The sequence below is a fragment of the Parasteatoda tepidariorum genome, chromosome 9 (genome assembly GCF_982258835.1).
Source record: "Parasteatoda tepidariorum strain Cologne lab strain chromosome 9, Ptep-v5.0, whole genome shotgun sequence".
Lineage (NCBI taxonomy): Eukaryota > Metazoa > Arthropoda > Arachnida > Araneae > Theridiidae > Parasteatoda > Parasteatoda tepidariorum.
Window position 1 is genome coordinate 33,287,096 of NC_141763.1, and position 17,163 is coordinate 33,304,258.

General features: G+C 31.4%; 1 protein-coding gene across 5 annotated transcripts in view; it reads left to right on the forward strand.

Annotated features, from left to right (window-relative positions):
* LOC107436509 (monocarboxylate transporter 12) overlaps positions 1-6,968 on the forward strand; it is a 41,710-nt gene extending 34,742 nt beyond the window's left edge. For all 5 annotated transcript variants that reach the window (XM_087151238.1, XM_016048256.4, XM_016048257.4 and 2 more), the window contains one exon: positions 6,029-6,968. In XM_087151238.1, coding sequence (XP_087007364.1) covers positions 6,029-6,174 — 146 coding nt within the window. In that variant the 3' untranslated portion in view covers positions 6,175-6,968. The remainder of the gene's footprint in view (positions 1-6,028) is intronic.
* Positions 6,969-17,163: the final 10,195 nt, after the last annotated feature.

Consider the following 17,163-nt stretch of genomic DNA (forward strand, 5'->3'; position numbering starts at 1 on the left):
ACCAAAAATATAGTCTTAAGTAAATTAATTCTAAGTAATAAGCTAAAGGAATTTTCTTTTATAAAACAATCTCAAACCCAAAAGTATTTTAACATATCACCAAAAAAATAGTCTTAAATTAAATTAATTCTAAGTAATAAGCTAAAGGAATTTTCTTTTATAAAACAATCTCAAACCCAAAAGTATTTTAACATATCACCAAAAAAATAGTCTTAAATTAAATTAATTCTAAGTAATAAGCTAAAAGAATTTTCTTTTATAAAACAATCTCAAACCCAAAAGTATTTTAACATATCACCAAAAAAATAGTCTTAAGTAAATTAATTCTAAGTAATAAGCTAAAGGAATTTTCTTTTATAAAACAATCTCAAACCCAAAAGTATTTTAACATATCACCAAAGAAATAGTCTTAAATTAAATTAATTCTAAGTAATAAGCTAAAAGAATTTTCTTTTATAAAACAATCTCAAACCCAAAAGTATTTTAACATATCACCAAAAAAATAGTCTTAAGTAAATTAATTCTAAGTAATAAGCTAAAGGAATTTTCTTTTATAAAACAATCTCAAACCCAAAAGTATTTTAACATATCATTAATAGAAAAATGGCCCAATAAAGTGTTAATTCACAGATCAGTTATAATACACTAAACATCGAAAAGCAAGATATTTCCTTTCTGATATCCAGAACAGTTTTTTATAATAATTGGAGTATTGTCTGATATCAAGAAATTATAAAAACTGCAATATTTTAAATTATATATTTCGGCATTTAGTTTTATATAAATTAAAGCTATACGAAAATTGCTATATTTAACTACAGTTAAAGTAATATAAAAGCTAGAAAACATTTAAGTATACAATTATTTTTTTAAATTTTCATTTATTTATTTATTTTGCATAAAATGTGTTTGGGTAAACAAATTTTAAAATTATGTGCAAAGGACAGTTGAAGTAAAAGAAGCTAGAATCAGCTTCGAATTACGGATAAACTACACTGTAAAAAAATTCCGTACATTTTAATAACAGTAATAGTGGCAACTATTTTAGACAAAAGTGGGCAGTGAAACACACAAATAACTCTTGATTCTTGGCGTTTCTCAAAAATAAAAATCGAGAATGGTTAACGGAGTAGTGAAACACCAATAATGATCTTTTTACTACAGTGTAAAAAAGTTGCCCCAATTTTTAGTAATCAGCAACACTAAAATTTATATTTACAGTAAATTATGGTACACATAAGATTCAGTAAAGTTATTTTTGCGATATAAAGTAAGGATCATTCATTTAGGATTCACACATATATTAATTTTTAGAATAAAATTAGTTTGGGAACCTAACATACGCGCCGCACAGATAGAATATTAAGACGAATTCAAATTAGGCTCAACAAAACAGAAGCATATAGAATTATTTAAATAGTATAAAATTATTTAATATGATTTACAGGGCCGTGGTGACTCATGGGATAGGGCACTCGCCACCCAATGAGGTGGTTCGGGTTTGAATCACAGCGATGACTGGTCGATTCGGATTCCGTACCCAGCTCGCTCCGACCATAGTGCTGACGTAAAATATCCTTGCCGTCAAGATAACCGGAGGAGATGCATTTGCATGATTTTCCTCTCCATGTAACGCAAATGCGGGTTACTTCTATCAAAAAATCCTCCACAAAGGCGATTTCTCCCATTACTTAATCCAGGAGTTTCCTTGTTTTCTGGATTGGGTTCAAAATTACAGCGCTACGGAGTCGAGCATTACATTCAAAATTACAGCGCTACGGAGTCGACAGTCGTAAATTCACAATCGACTGCTCAAGGACGGTTATAAAAAAATAATAGACAGATATTTAAAAATTAAATTGCAATTATCCTTTTTACACAACTAAAGACATGTATACATTTTGTAATTGTGAACTTTCGTTTCAGTAAATATTTAACGGCGTGTAAAACATCTACAAATTCGTACTCGATTGTAAGCAATCGACTGTCGTAATCTTATTTAACCCAAAATTGGTTTTTCGAAAACGGAAATAATTCGCGAATGATGTGATTGTAAGTGAATTTCGTGTAAGTATTCTCAGTTATTGGTGTTTAGAATTAACTACACTCTTTAATGAGTGTATGATCACTCGATTTGAAGTTAACTTGAAATTAGTGTTCCGTTGCACTAATATTAGAGTCGTCGAATGCTTAATTCGAAGAGCTATTAGCAATTTTATTTTTCAGTGTACTCTTTCATTTGCGACTTCATAACTAAATTAATAAACATTACTAATTAATTTGACTCAGCTCTAAATTAGCAAATGGCAGCTTTATTTATTTATTTATTTTTGATTAATGGCGAGCTCTTGGGTCTATTTCCCTATGGCCTCAGAAATGCCAGAATTGCTACTCTCTTATCGTTACCCAGTGGGCACCTATGGCTAAGCCACGGCGCACAGTGGGACAAAATCAGAAAAATGCGGCCAAAATTAGAAAATTAACTTCAATGTTCTATAAATTGATCACCTAAAGGTTTTTAGGGTCGCTGATTTCAAATATGAAGTCAAAATTTCAAAAAACAAAATGGGGGATGATTATTGAAAAAATTGTAAATAAGTAAATAAAAATTATTTACTAGTAGTTTTTGAGATCTTTGATTACAAATTTGTGGTTAGTAATTTTAATAAATAAAGTAATGGATGTAAAATCGCGAATATTTATCAAAGCAAATTTAAACTAAATAAATTGAATCAAAATATTTAAGATTGTTAATTACAAATTCGATTATCGAATTTAAAAAAAATGATGAATCTATTTTGCTAGACATAAAATATTTTGAAAATGTTATAACAAAAATAATAATCTCAAGTTTATTTTTAAAATTTTCTCATTAATTTTATCATTATTATAAAAATGACACGAACTGTAAAAATCGATATATCAGCCAAATTCGCAAATATTCGCAGCGAATTTTTTTTAGTTCTTGAGTATATATACCAAACAAATGTACACATTTTTTTTACCTCGGCAACGTAAGGCTTTTTTTATAGAGCACCCTAAAGTTACAATTTCATTGTACAGGGCAGAAATAGGGAAATGACTCTGGTTTTAATAGTATTTATATAAAATAATGAATTCATCAATTCTTAGAAATACATTTATGTATAAATCATGCATAGTTTTAATATTTTTATTTACTATAAGGATTTATCATATTAATAAAAATTTAACTGAAAAAAAATTTTTTTTTATTTCGACTTTGTTTCTATTTAATTGCTATTTCCATTAATAAACCAAAAAAAAAAAAAAATACACCGTCATATTTCTTGGACATTTTACTACAAAAAACCATATTGAGATTTTTCTTCTTCTTATAACTTCATTTTTTTATTTTTGACCGCGAAAAATGATTTTTGTTCCACAGTGCGGCGGTGGAGTAGCGTCGTCCACATCATGCAACCACAAACCCGTTTATAGACAGGGTTACATTCACACAGAAGAAATGACATAGAACATAGAGAGAGAAAGAAACATCCATGCCCTGAGTGGGGTTCGAACCCGCAACCATCGCCTCCGCAGTTAGGCACGCTAACCACTAGGCCACCTGGTCAGCAATGACAGCCTTATATTGTAATCAAAAAGTTTCCAAGCCGTTTCACTTTTTGTTTTCCGTATTTTCCTTCTTATTTAATTAACATATTCATCTTTCGCATTGAGACAAACTACGAGATTTATACGAAGAGTACGGATTATCTGAAGTAGTTTGGACCTGATCTATTACTTCGATTTTACTTCCGATAATTAAAATATTCGGATTATGGACATAACATAGTTTTTTTAAATCTATTTTTATCAGTAAACCCAAAACCGACAGCAGGTACTCATTTGGTTTTTTTAAGAAAAAAATTGTATAGGGCAGCAAATTTAAATCTTAATTGTTTTCATTGATTTTTTAGATGTATTTCATTAATTTATACTTCATTGCAAGCTTTTTACAAGTCTTTTTCCGGATTCTATCTTATAACGAATTCATGTTTTTTCTGCACGCATTACCTAGTGCTCTTAGTCTTAAAAAGTTCTCTAACTAACTACACTCACAATATTATAAAGACGAATGAAATTGGGAAAATTGCAGTGTTCAGATTTCTCTAGCAAAACTAAATAAATCAGCTTCATAATTAATAAAACGTTTCTTTTTTGCTTACATAAAATGAACTATATAGTCATGCAGTACAAGGACTGTTTTTAATTTGATAATCTCATGCATAGGTTTTTAAATAACAGATATAGAAGGGAAAAAATAAATAAAAAATAAGTGCTGGTGAGAAAGGAAAATACTTTGGACTTACCTTCGGCTAACGGACATCACTATACAAAATTTTTGCATGAGAATCTACCGTAAATTATTCATCAAACTAATTTGAAATAATAAACTGAAAGTTTCGATAAAACTACAGAAATACGTTCACTGGATCTTCACATAAATAAAATATCATAAACAAGAAACATAAATAATATAATCCTGTAAATAAAATGATAAACTACATCCCGACTCTTAGATAATAAATCTCTTTCATTTCTGAAACCACGACGCACATCATATTAGAATAGAATTCAAACAATTAAGCATTATTGGAGGAAGTGCAAATCACTCTTCCCCTAGTTTCTAGCATAGGATATAGAATCGCAGCCAAAGACGTAATTGGTAGAGACTAAACCCACCATACCGGGCGTAATTTATTTATGGAATGAACAATACTACATTAAAATAACTGAATATCGCATTAAAATATCTGATATTCCTTTAGAGAAATGTACAGTAAAAAAAACGGTATTTTTAATAACTGTGTTTACAAGAACCTTGGTTATATGCGTTTTAATAATTTACGCAGCTTAAAAGAGATACGCAGCCGTAAGTTATGATAGAATAAAGGACTACGCGCAAGATTAAATTATGCAAAAAACATACCTTTTATTTAATTTTAAAATAATCAATAAAAAAGGAAATGCACATAAAGTTCATAATTTTTTTACTGCAAATGAATAGAAATTTTTAAATAGATATTATACACAGAAATTGAAAAGGAAAATGCTTAATTCCCATAACTTTAAAGATCATGTTTGAATAAGCTTAAGCATACACCTCATCTCCCACAAATCTACTGTCACATTTTTTTCTCAACCTATCCACGTATTTCTCTTACCCAATTCTTTACATTTCCAGACGATTCTCCTTATTTTTTTCAACTCCTTCCATTTTATACTCCAGGAATTTGTTGTTTTTTTTTACTGTCCAATAAAAACTTACCCCCTTAAAAGTTAAAATCAATCATCTTAGGTTGAGAGTAAAGTATCAATTAAAACAAAAATATCTTTAACACTAGAAAGGCTGAAACTTAGTATATAGCTATATTGCTCAAAAGAAGTCAAAATGACGGGATTATAAAAGAATAAATAATGTGTAAAGAAATTTGTTTAAAATTAATTTTAAATATTTTTATATTATTTACAGTTATATAACAAGTTATTAGTAAATAATAACAATAAAAAAATTATATGTTGTACAAAATTCTAAGAAATTGTGCATGCATCATTGTTTTTCTAATCGAAATTAAAAGTAGTGAAAATGACATCCTTAAGCAATCTAGTGTTTACCAACCATGAATTAAAAATAGAGGCTTATGATCCACCCGCTCATCAAAGGTTAGCCGTAACACCTCAATTTGTAATTTTCTCACAGTTTGACTAGATACATAAATAAAGTCTCTCCAAACAGGTAATCCCAAAACAGGATAGGTCTAGAAATACATTTTATCTTAAATATTCACTTCACGTAAAGAAAAGGTGATGAAATAAACAGCAGAACTGAAATAAATACTAAATTTAAACATAAATTTAGTTATATACAATAAAAGATACGTAACAGACTCTTGTTTTTCTTTCTAAATTTTAACGGATTTTTTGTTAATTCTTAATAGGTTGAAGGGATTATCTAAGTTGATTGAAATATGCATATTTTATAACATTTAATTATTTTATTTTACAGGATACTTTCGTGAAACTTTGGGATCCTATAACTGGGTGTATGTCATAATCATCTCTTGCTGTTTTATATGCTGTGTACTTGTAAAGCTCACGCCAGTTCTAGCATCATGTAGAAACAGGAAGAAACAATCGAAGGAGTGCACGTGACCTATCGATGCTGAGATGATCTCAGTCATAGATAATTAGGCATAAGATTCAACTTATCTTATGCTGCGAAAGTGACAAATATTTTTTCGTAGGTTACAGGTATACAAAGCCGCACTGTGATAAAGCCATCGGAATGCCATGGATTCAAGGAATACCATCAACAAAAAGTTCCGAAAAACACCGAAAAAAAATTCTAATAAATAACATTTGAATGAAATTAACTCAACAACATAATCCCATGGTTAAAAGAAATTGAGTAAATCGGTTTGTGATAAAAATTATAAACCATCTGTATATGTTATTCGATTTTAAGCTTCATTCGTTTCAAAAATACATAAGAAGTAAATAACAGTCGACATGTTTCAAGCTCTTCAAAAATAGGGGCCCATTTTCAACGCTTGCCACACGTGAATAAAAAAAAAACAAAAGTGATTTGAAATAGAAAACGTAAAGTTGCTAACAGAAAATAGAAAAATAAAGATGAGAAACAAAACTAGAAAGTATAAGAACCAAAGTAAAAGGAATAATGCTATGGCAAGAAGATATCCCATCTCCCGGGATAGTTCCGTGTTAAAATGTAATAATTTTATTCCATGTTTATAAAATGAAACAATTATTTAATTGAACTTCTAGAATGCTCATTTCAATATATTTATTTTATTTTTATTGTTTCCTTATAACATCACATAAATTTTTACAGTTTTTCTATACAAAACATTCCAAATTTATTGTACTCTATTTACAACTATTGAACTCCAAAATTGTTTTCTTATAAATTAAAAAAAAACATAATTTATTAGCCTGAAATAGGGTGTCTAAACTACTTATATTGTGTAGATTATGCTATTATAAAACATATTGATTGTATTAATTACACATTATTGATTGTTATCATTATTTTATGTCATGATTCAAAGAAATAAAAAAAAAATAATCCTAAAAATTTTATGGAGACGTAACTAGCCTTCTAAATTCCAAAAACAACACAGTCTTGTTGACACCAATGGAGATCATTCAAAACTCAACCATTTTCTAATACACCTCCACCAGGGCTCGAAAATCCGCCCGTCCTCGGCGGTCAAAAATTCCCCGCGGACAACAAAGTTCTGGAATCCGACGTCCGCGCGGACGGCCATTTTCCTGTTAATGTTCGTGATACACTTTCAATTTTTGTTATCTTACAAGAGTCTATCGCCTCACTTCTATAATGTCCCTCTAATCTAGAAATACAGCAACATACTGCGCATGGTGGAATTGATGTTTTCTCTGTTTAGCAGTACTGCAGCGGTTGAAAGAGGTGTTTTAGCAATGAACTTACAAAAAAACACATTACGTACTGGTCTTAAACAACAAGCGTTAAACGCAATTATGAACATCTACCTAAATGGAAAAATCCTTTCAGATTTCTGTGCAGAAACCTCTGTAAATCATTGGCTTGATTGTGGAACTGGTAAACGTCATATTTGATTCATTTGAAAAACACAGTACCCTTGGATAAATTGACATTCCAGATAACTTGACCTTTGTTATTTAAATTATTTAATAAAAAAAAATTATTTCATAAAAGAAATACTGGATTTTACTATTAGTAAACTAGTATTTCATTTATTACTGTATAATGTAATCCTAGTATTTGTAATCCTACTAACTGCCAATTCATTGTACAATTTATATAAATGTTAGTATAAATAAGAGAAAATTATATATTTTTAATTTATTTAAAAGATACTGGTTAGTTTCAAAGGAGGACTGGTACATTGTTGGACAAGCAGTCCTCAGGAACGGGTAAAATTTCTGAGTTTTTTCGAGCCCTGACCCCCACCTAAATTGTGATAATATAAGTGTGTACAGCGCATGCACCAATACTGGCGCATGCGCTGCACTATTTTCGCATCATCTTATGGAGATATAGCAAACCTTCAACATTTGCTCATTCTTGGTAAAAGAAAATATATATATACAGTCGAACTCGTTTATAACGAGCTCGGATTTAACGAGAACTCGGATTTACCGAGGGAAACGAGAATATTTGGTTGGATCAATGTTAAGTCTATGGAACAGAAGTCGCTTTTAACGAGCAATACCCGGTTTTAGCGAGCAATATTTTTCTGTCTTGCAATCTTTTTTTCAAAATGATAAAAAATGCGCTCGAAATAAAAAAAAAAAAAACGGCGAACTGAAACTTCAAAGTAAGCTAACAAACTACTATTTTAAATATGTAGATTAATGAAAAAAATAAATGCTTTGGTAAGAATCTTTTCCTTTATTTTTCTTTCCGTTTATTGCTTCTTTCCTTTAAGACTGTAGCGCAACTAGAAATTTTTTGCTGGATGGGGGGGGGGGGATAGTTGTCATTAAATTAAGAAAAGTATTTCATTAAATTAATTAAAGTAAGTAAGCATTAATTAAATCTTATGTAAACTCAATAATTTGACCTCTCAACCCCCCCCCCTCTTCTGGTTGCACGCCTGCCTTAAGGACCCGTTTATTACGAGCACTCGGATTTAACGAGTACATCTTACGGTCCCTTTGCGCTCGTTATAAACGAGTTCGACTGTATGAATGGAATTGAGACAATATTTTTAGTGACATTAGTGGCGTCGCTAGACAGAGTATGAAAGGGTAAGATGGCATGTTTCTTTCTTCTTTCGCTTTCGTCATAGCGTGTTCAGTTGAGCTGAATTGTTGACGCGTTGAAAATTAATAACATTATTTTTTCTTCGTATCTGTCTAGCTCCACCACTGTTGCTTAGATTATCCCTTTAACTTCTTTTATTGTGTTATTCACGTTTCGATGAATTCGAATATCGTTCGAAATTTTAAAGAAAATTCTGTCACTGCAACCGTTACTGTGAGACTGGAGTAAAATATTGTGTATAACACTTTTATACAAAATTTTTTCTACTTTTTTTAACGGTTTGTTCATTTGCGGGTCATTTAGGCTAAGTTATTATGTCAGCAAATCAAAGTAGCATATCCAACTTCAATGGTTTATAAGACACTTGATAAATAAAAAGGATTAACATGAAATGTCAAGTTTCTATTTTGAAGCATCGGTGTTTGTAATATAATATTGCAGGTTTATTTAACAAAATTACCCATTTACTTAAATACAATAAGAAATATATAATTTCTTAGTCTTAAGCTTGCAATTTTCACTCTTCCTAAGTAAACTCTTTTTTAGGATGTTCTTTACTTTCACCAGTTCTTTACTTTTTTTAATTCCAATGATCAGGGGGAATCAAAATTTGCCTAAACATTTTAGAAATGCCAGTAGTGAACGCATATGCATGTTGTCTGAATCGCAAAAGTATTGAAAATAAATCTTGCTGTATAGTACCGCCCTTGTACAAAATATCATTTAAAGAAAGACTGGATGTCGTTTTGGAGGAAGCGTTAAACACCACCCTCAACTTAATGGTTTTACTATCTGGGCGAAGTACACCATGAAGAGGTAAAAAATACGAAGCGGTTTTATCAAGACCTTCTACAACTAATTGCAAATGCTGCAAGTCAGCATATTCCATTAAGAATGATTTATAAAGTGATTGCAACTCCTCATTTTCCGAGAGTTTTTTCCACAACTGATTTAAACGCATTTCGGCAACGGCTTTAGAATCACCGAGCGAAGCGGGATCCTCTTTCAAAGGCAACTGTACTATGTAACGCCCTTCATGATTTCGATAATGAGTATTTTTATATTGAGTTTCGCAGAACTCAAATTCGACACTATGCTCAACAGAGGGCTCCTCAACAGTTTCTATATTCCAAAATGTTTGCAGCTGTTTATCAAGGCTTTCCGAAATTTATATCTGAACTAAGCATTAATTCACAATATGCTCTATTTGTACTATTATCGGAGCTCCCCACGACAATGTAACCAAATACAGTTTCGTGAAACAACCAATTACTACATGCCGATCGAAACTTATTTGGCTTTAAAATTTCAAAAAAGAGCTCGCAACCTAGAATTAATTCTACTTCTTTTCGTGTGTTAAACTCTGGATCAGCCAAATTAATATCCGATGGAATCTTTATATTAGATACTTCAACCGGAGTAATTATCGTTGAATTTGGGATCGAAGGAACAATTAAAAGTTCTAAAGATGTTGAAAAACTCCCACTACTGTTTTTAATTACAGTGGTTACCTTTTGTTTGATATTTACCGAAATATCGCTCATTCCAGAAACAGAAGCATTTATTTATTCCTTTTACTTCCTTACTTAATGTTGAATTAAGTTATTAGCTAATTTTTGTTTACAGAAAGAAAGATGAGATGCGGAATCCAAAATCTCTCTGCATGGATAATAGTTTCCTAATTCATTTCTAATATAAACAACTGCAGTAGGCAAGAGAATATTTTGTTTCTTTTTTGATAATAAATAATTTGAAAAAGTGTTCGAATGTTATTGTGGGAATGAATCATGCACTTGCGAGACAGTTGTTTGATCGGCGCCTGGCATAGTAGAAACTGAGGAGGTAGGAGGCGGTGAAGAAATCTCATAAATATGCAGTAAAGCGTTATGGCGTTTCTTACAAACAAAGCAGGAATTATTTTATTTATAGTCTTTTACTTTGTGATTATTCTTTAGGCAATTAACACATAAATTTTAACGTTTTATTTCACCAAATCTATCCGAAACCTACATATTTTGAAGAGTGTTGCACTTATAAATCATGTGTAGTAATTTAGAGATTACACAAGAGTTGGGATTATTATTCGAATTCAGGAAAAATTTACTCTAAACACTTATCCAATTCTGGTATTTCATTTGATGCGATCGTTTGTTCAAATTGTGTTCTAGTTTCTCGATCTACCTTTTTCAAAATGATGTTAAGCAAAAGCATGTCAGATAAATTATTACGATCAAAATTTAGAAGCTTTAAAGCTCTGATATTTTTCTTTAAAATATCTACCATGTTTCTAATATCTCCAGCTGATTCATTTGCAAGTTTTTCAATTTCCAAAATTTGATTTACTTAAGTCTCAGTGAGGAGACGTTTATTCTCAAATCTATTTTCTAATGCCTTTCAAAATGACTCAAAAGAATCGTCAACAGTTTCGAGACGGTAGGCGTCACCCAGCAATGACGCTTTCAAATAATGCAGTTTTTGAGAGTCATTTAAATCATTGTTTTTACAAGTAGTTATAATGTTATCAAATTGTGATTTAAAATTGGGCCACTCATCATATTTACCGTGAAATACCGGTAGTGGTATCTCAGGTAGTTTAATTTCTAGTTTTGTTTTCAAATCAGCCTGAGATATTTCATTTTCACATTTAATTATTGAAGGTTTAATTATCAAAGAGTTAAGAATATCTTTAATTCTTACCCCCAAAGCTTCTAGTCAGTCTACTGTTCCTTCTAAATTAGTTTCTATTTCAGTTATCTCTGAGTCACTTATATCTTTTATACCATAATATTGATCCTTCAATTCATCTACTTTTTGATATAATTGTGCAAACACGCTTAAGCTTCACTTCTAATTCAGTTGGATTATGTTCCTTCGTCTGATCAATGTAAGTTTCTAATTTCGTTATGGTACCTTTGACGGCACGCTTCGATCTATTTAGTTTCTCTTTTTCCATCTCCGGCTATTAAGGCTTACTAATGTTCGATACCAGTTGATTTAATTTCTATGCTGGTTCGTTTGATAACAAATGAATAAAAGAGCTATAGGACTGTATTTGAGATTTTATTATCATTGGTGCTACGAACACGCTCATGCTATACAACAACCAAATTTCAACTGTTTGGGGTTACAAGAGACGGTGGAGAGGATGCCAAGACAAAGATGCCAAGTTGGCGCTATATTTCTGAGATATTGAGCAGTCGCTTTGGTGAATGTCCGAAATATTTATTGCATCTGATTTGATATTAATTTATGCGTGGATATAGTTACATTTATTCGATATTTTAATACTTACTGACGATAGATTAGAAGGAGTATCGGGCAAATGTATACAGAGCAGTGGCCCTTGACCTTAAAAAACACCAGTGTAGGGTATACCGGGCAAATGTATACAGGGCAGAGGCCATTGATCTTAAAAAAACATCAGTGTAGGGTATACCGGGCAGTAACCCTTGACCTTAAAAACATCAGTGTAGGGTATACCGGGCAGTGGCCTTTGACCTTAAAAAAACATCAGTGTAGGGTATACCGGGCAGTGGCAATTCTATACTATGAATAATCTTTCTAGATTTTACTTAGATTTTCTTACCTCAACTTCATAAAAATACATGAAGAGATATAAAAAAATATTTCAGACACTATATAAAATTAGTTACGATTTAAAAAAATTTAATCAGAGTATGAAAAATATTATCTTTAGAAACATCAGATTAATTTAAAACTTATTAGAAATGTATATTTAAATCCGAAATTGGTAAATGGCGCCATCGTTTTAATTTTAAAAATCTAATTGCAGAAAGAATAAGAGCTTATGTGTCTTCAAAAAAGATATTGGAATCGGATTTACTGTATAGTTCGTGCGCCGAAGTGATGCGCAGTAAGTTCTACTTTCCCCACCTTTGAAATAAATGGAATAATCCAGTCTAAATCAGATTTACTGTGAGATTCAGGGGCTACTAATATTTCAAGACTTTTTTATGCATATTTTCCATTTTGGGTTGGTATTGATATTTTCCAGATATTATGTTTGTTTAATACAATATTTACAAAATGTGCTGTAAGAATTTCTTATAAATTTTTTAAGGGAACCAGATGAAAAGACGTTTGTTTTCGAAACGAAAGTAAAGAAAAGTAAAGAATATCCTAAAAGTAAAGAACTGGAAAACAATTGCTGGGAGAAGGGCAGAATGGGAAAAGCTTCTGAGGAAGGCCCAGGCCCACAAAGGGCTGTCGTGCCAATGCTGATGATGATCATTGGAATTTACAGTTAATATTATGGCAGAACAGCGTGAATGGCCCAATGCAAACTTACAAACTGCATTGTTACATACGGAACTTCTTGTGCACCCTACTTAGCAAAAACAATTAGCCATTGATGAGGGTGATAGTTTTCCCTTAGCCGCTGCTGTAATAATTAGAGACACGTATATGGATGACATTTTGTCAGGAAGTTCAGATTTTCAAGAATTTCAATTACTGCAAGAACAATTAGTAGACATGTTTAAAAAAGCGGGTATGAGCTTACACAAGTGGTGCACTAATACTCCAAAATTTCTTAATTTCATACCATTAGAAGGCCAAGCCTATGATTTCTTTCGTGAGCCACCAAATACCATTAAATCCCTTGGGGGTTATTTGGAACCCGAAATTAAATTATTTTACCTTCAAGGTTGATGTAAATATACATGACTCATATACCAAACGAAAGATGCTATCCACCATCTCACGCTTGTATGACCCCCTTGGATTTCTTGGTTCAATTCTAACCAAGGCTAAATTGTTTCTCCAGAAACTCTGGATACTCAGGTTGGAATGCGATGAACCGCTTCCAGATTCAATGGCTAAGGATTGGCAATGTTTTGTTTCTACCCTACCTGCCACTGAAAACATGCAAATTCCTCGTCACATGGGGGAGAAGAGTGGAATCGTGATTCACGGTTTCTCCGATGCATCGGCCGTTGCGTATGGAGCAGTTCTGTACATGAAATCAATTTCGGGAGAAACATCATATACGAGACTTTTGTGCAGCAAATCCCGTGTTTCACCAGTGAAACCTATCACGATCCCTCGTTTAGAATTGTGTGCCAGTGTTTTATTGGCACAGCTTTTGAACAAGGATTTTAAGTCTCTAACCTTGCCAATTCAACAAATAATGTTGTGGACAGATTCTACAATTGTGTTGGCATGGCTTCAACGGTCACCTGATCAACTCAAGACTTTTATCAGCAATCGAGTTAAAGTAATACAAGAACTAACTAAGAACTGTCATTGGAATGACGTTGCATCTGATAAAAATCCTGCAGATGTCCTTTCTCGTGGTTTGAATGCTTCGGAAATTGCCTCCTATGAACTGTGGTGGTTTGGACCAGATTTTTTGAAAGAACTGAATATCATTACCATAGATTTTGAAAAAATCTCCTCAGACAGTGAATTTTTACAGGAACTCAAACCTTTTCTTTTGTTTTCTAGCGAAAAAACAATTACAATTTTTAACTTTGAATACTTTATATGTAATGAAAGCAGTTATTAATATAGAATTTTAAGGAATAAAATACTATTACCCAATTTTGTAATGAAAATTAAAACTTCCTACTTTTGCTTGATATCCACACAAAGCGTATTTAATACATAAAATATTGAGGCAATTTTTTTTCTGGTTTTCAAAATAAAAACTATCATTTTTTAAAAAAATTATCTTTAAATTTTATGCTTTTTGTTCATTATAAACATATTGCAATAATTAGGAATATTTTAATAGTTTGGTTAAAAGTTATTTTACGTTCCATCTTACTTCGAAGAGAATAACATTCGAGTATATAAAATAAAGTACACATTTTTCTAATTAAAATGTAATGGTGAGGTTGTTCATCAGTTCATAGTTGTCCCCAAAAAGCTCTTTTATTTTAACTATTTTAAATAAGTTTTCGGAACAATACTTAAAAAAACAAGTTTTTTTTCATGCGTTGTATTTAAGCAAGTTATTATTGGTTCTTCTGATACTCCAGTACCTTAGGAATATAATGTAAATGTAGATTTCACTGAAGATGTAATTTAAATACTTGTCATCATGACCAAAAATATTAACAGGTAAAAATTCTTCTCAAGATATAATGATTGGGGAATACTGAAAAAGTACCTTTACTTGAATTTCAGTAATATCTGCAGATGGCGTTGGCAGTGCCTTTAAAATAAAACTGAAGATTTTAATTCAGAATATACAATTCGATTTCATTAGAACTATAGAATACGGAAAACTATTTTGCTTGAAATTTCAGTGAAATAAAATTAATTCAACGATATTTATGTTAGTTATTGTCAAAATAACACAATAACAAAATAAATATGAGATTTTTTCTATATGGCCCCTTCCTTACGACAATACTGATCTCACAATAAAGTCTTAAGTTATTTCTTGAGGTTGAAAAAGTATTTGCTAAAATAAATTTAAGGCTTTAGGGTGATACATTCAACTTGTCCCTTAAGGCAGTTTTTTTTGCCCTAGTGATTTATGGGAGGGAGTGGTGAACTATCTACTCTACAAAGTACATTCTAGACATGCTCTGCGGAAATCAGGGTTAGATATTTGACTCGATCACGCTTATTCAAAACCTAGCACCTCAACCTCCAGAATGGTCCATTTCCATGATGATGGAGAGATGGAACGGGGTCGCTAGTTCTCTTCACGCGTAAACATGTCGAAAATCATTGATTAGACCAAATCGGGATTCATCAGTGAACAGAGCAAGGACCCTCTGCATCTGTGTCCTACACCAACTCAGACAGGCTCTCTTGAGTTGTGTCAGAAAAACTTCTTTAATTCTCATAGGGGCTGACATCTTAGAACTCCTTATAAAATTGATCAGAGGCACTATCGGACCCCAGTAATAACACGCGCGCACAACAACGCGTATAACAACACGCGTACTCACAGGTCTGGGCTGGACAAGGATACCTTGAAGATCAAAATATTCAGAACTTGGAGTGATCAGCCAGATCTCCATATTTGAATACCATAGATCATGTCTCTGGTGCTCTTGGCAGAGTATTTGCAGTTTTCCACTCCGTCTCAGAAATCTGCGGGGCTAAATACTGCGTTAATGGAGGTCTGAGAAACAAGTGATGAGACCAAAATCTCAAGATATAATAAGAATTTCGTAAATCGCATCAGAGTTTGTTGTAAGATCTACTTTATCATCAAAGGAGGTTACACTCCTTATTGATTCCCCACAACTGTCACTTTGCTGTGTTAATTTTTGGACTATTTCGCTGAGATTGTCATTGATTTTTGATCTAGGATTCAATTGCATCATCTTATAATTTTTGTAAATATACTTTGATGCATTTTCATATAAAAGTTGACCTAATCTGTTTCGCTATTTCTTGAATTTTAAGCAAGTATGTGCTTGCTTCTTAACTTTTTGTCATAAGTGTAGTTGCGTTTCCTTAATAATGCATTATTCAATTAAAAAACTTTTTAAGGTGATTTTATACAAAAATCTTTAAAAATAAATTTACGATATTTCAATTTTATTATTTCTTATTACATTTTTTGTAATTAATTTTTGACAAAACTGAATTGACTTAATCTGTAGTTAAAGTTCTGAATTATTTTTCAATTTTTCATCAAACTAAATAGTCAGCCCTTCACGCTCCCTTACCTCCTTACGTTGTATTTTAAAGTACACTGCTTTAATTCTTAACCCTTTGAATTTGAATTGAAGAATTTTGGATCTTTTTTCCTTTTGTCTAAGTGTCACGGAAAATGAGTTTTCTTTAAAAAATTTTACTTTTGGAGATTGACGGTTTTTAAACTATACGACACAATTTAAGAAATATAATATCAGAAAACTTTAAAGTTCATAATAAAATTTTACAGTTCTCTGTATAAACTGTTTTTACTTTATAAATTATTTCCATTTTTTGTTAACATACGCAATTTGCATCCCACGAAAAGGAAGCTGGTAGAGTTTTTCACATGGTAGAAGATATTCCGAGTTTTCTAAGGGTTAACGATGCAATTTCAGAGTGTTGCAATAGAAATAAATAGCTAGTTTTTCCAAATTTTATTCCAGATTCCTCTTCTTTTATTCTAATTAAAGAATAAATTCATTAAGTTAATCTCACATTATGAGTTATAAATCACTTAATTCAATGCTGTAACTGTGATTTCCCTTGTTTACACATATCTTAAAAGATACATAAATGATAATGAATGGTTCTTTTGTTTAGTAAATTTCCATTTTTTGAATTGTCCAGCAATCAATTGAATTCGAAAACAATAGAACGTATTTGAGTTGTTTCTATATTTATCTAACACCATCCGATCATTTATTACTCGAATTGCAGTGAGTTTC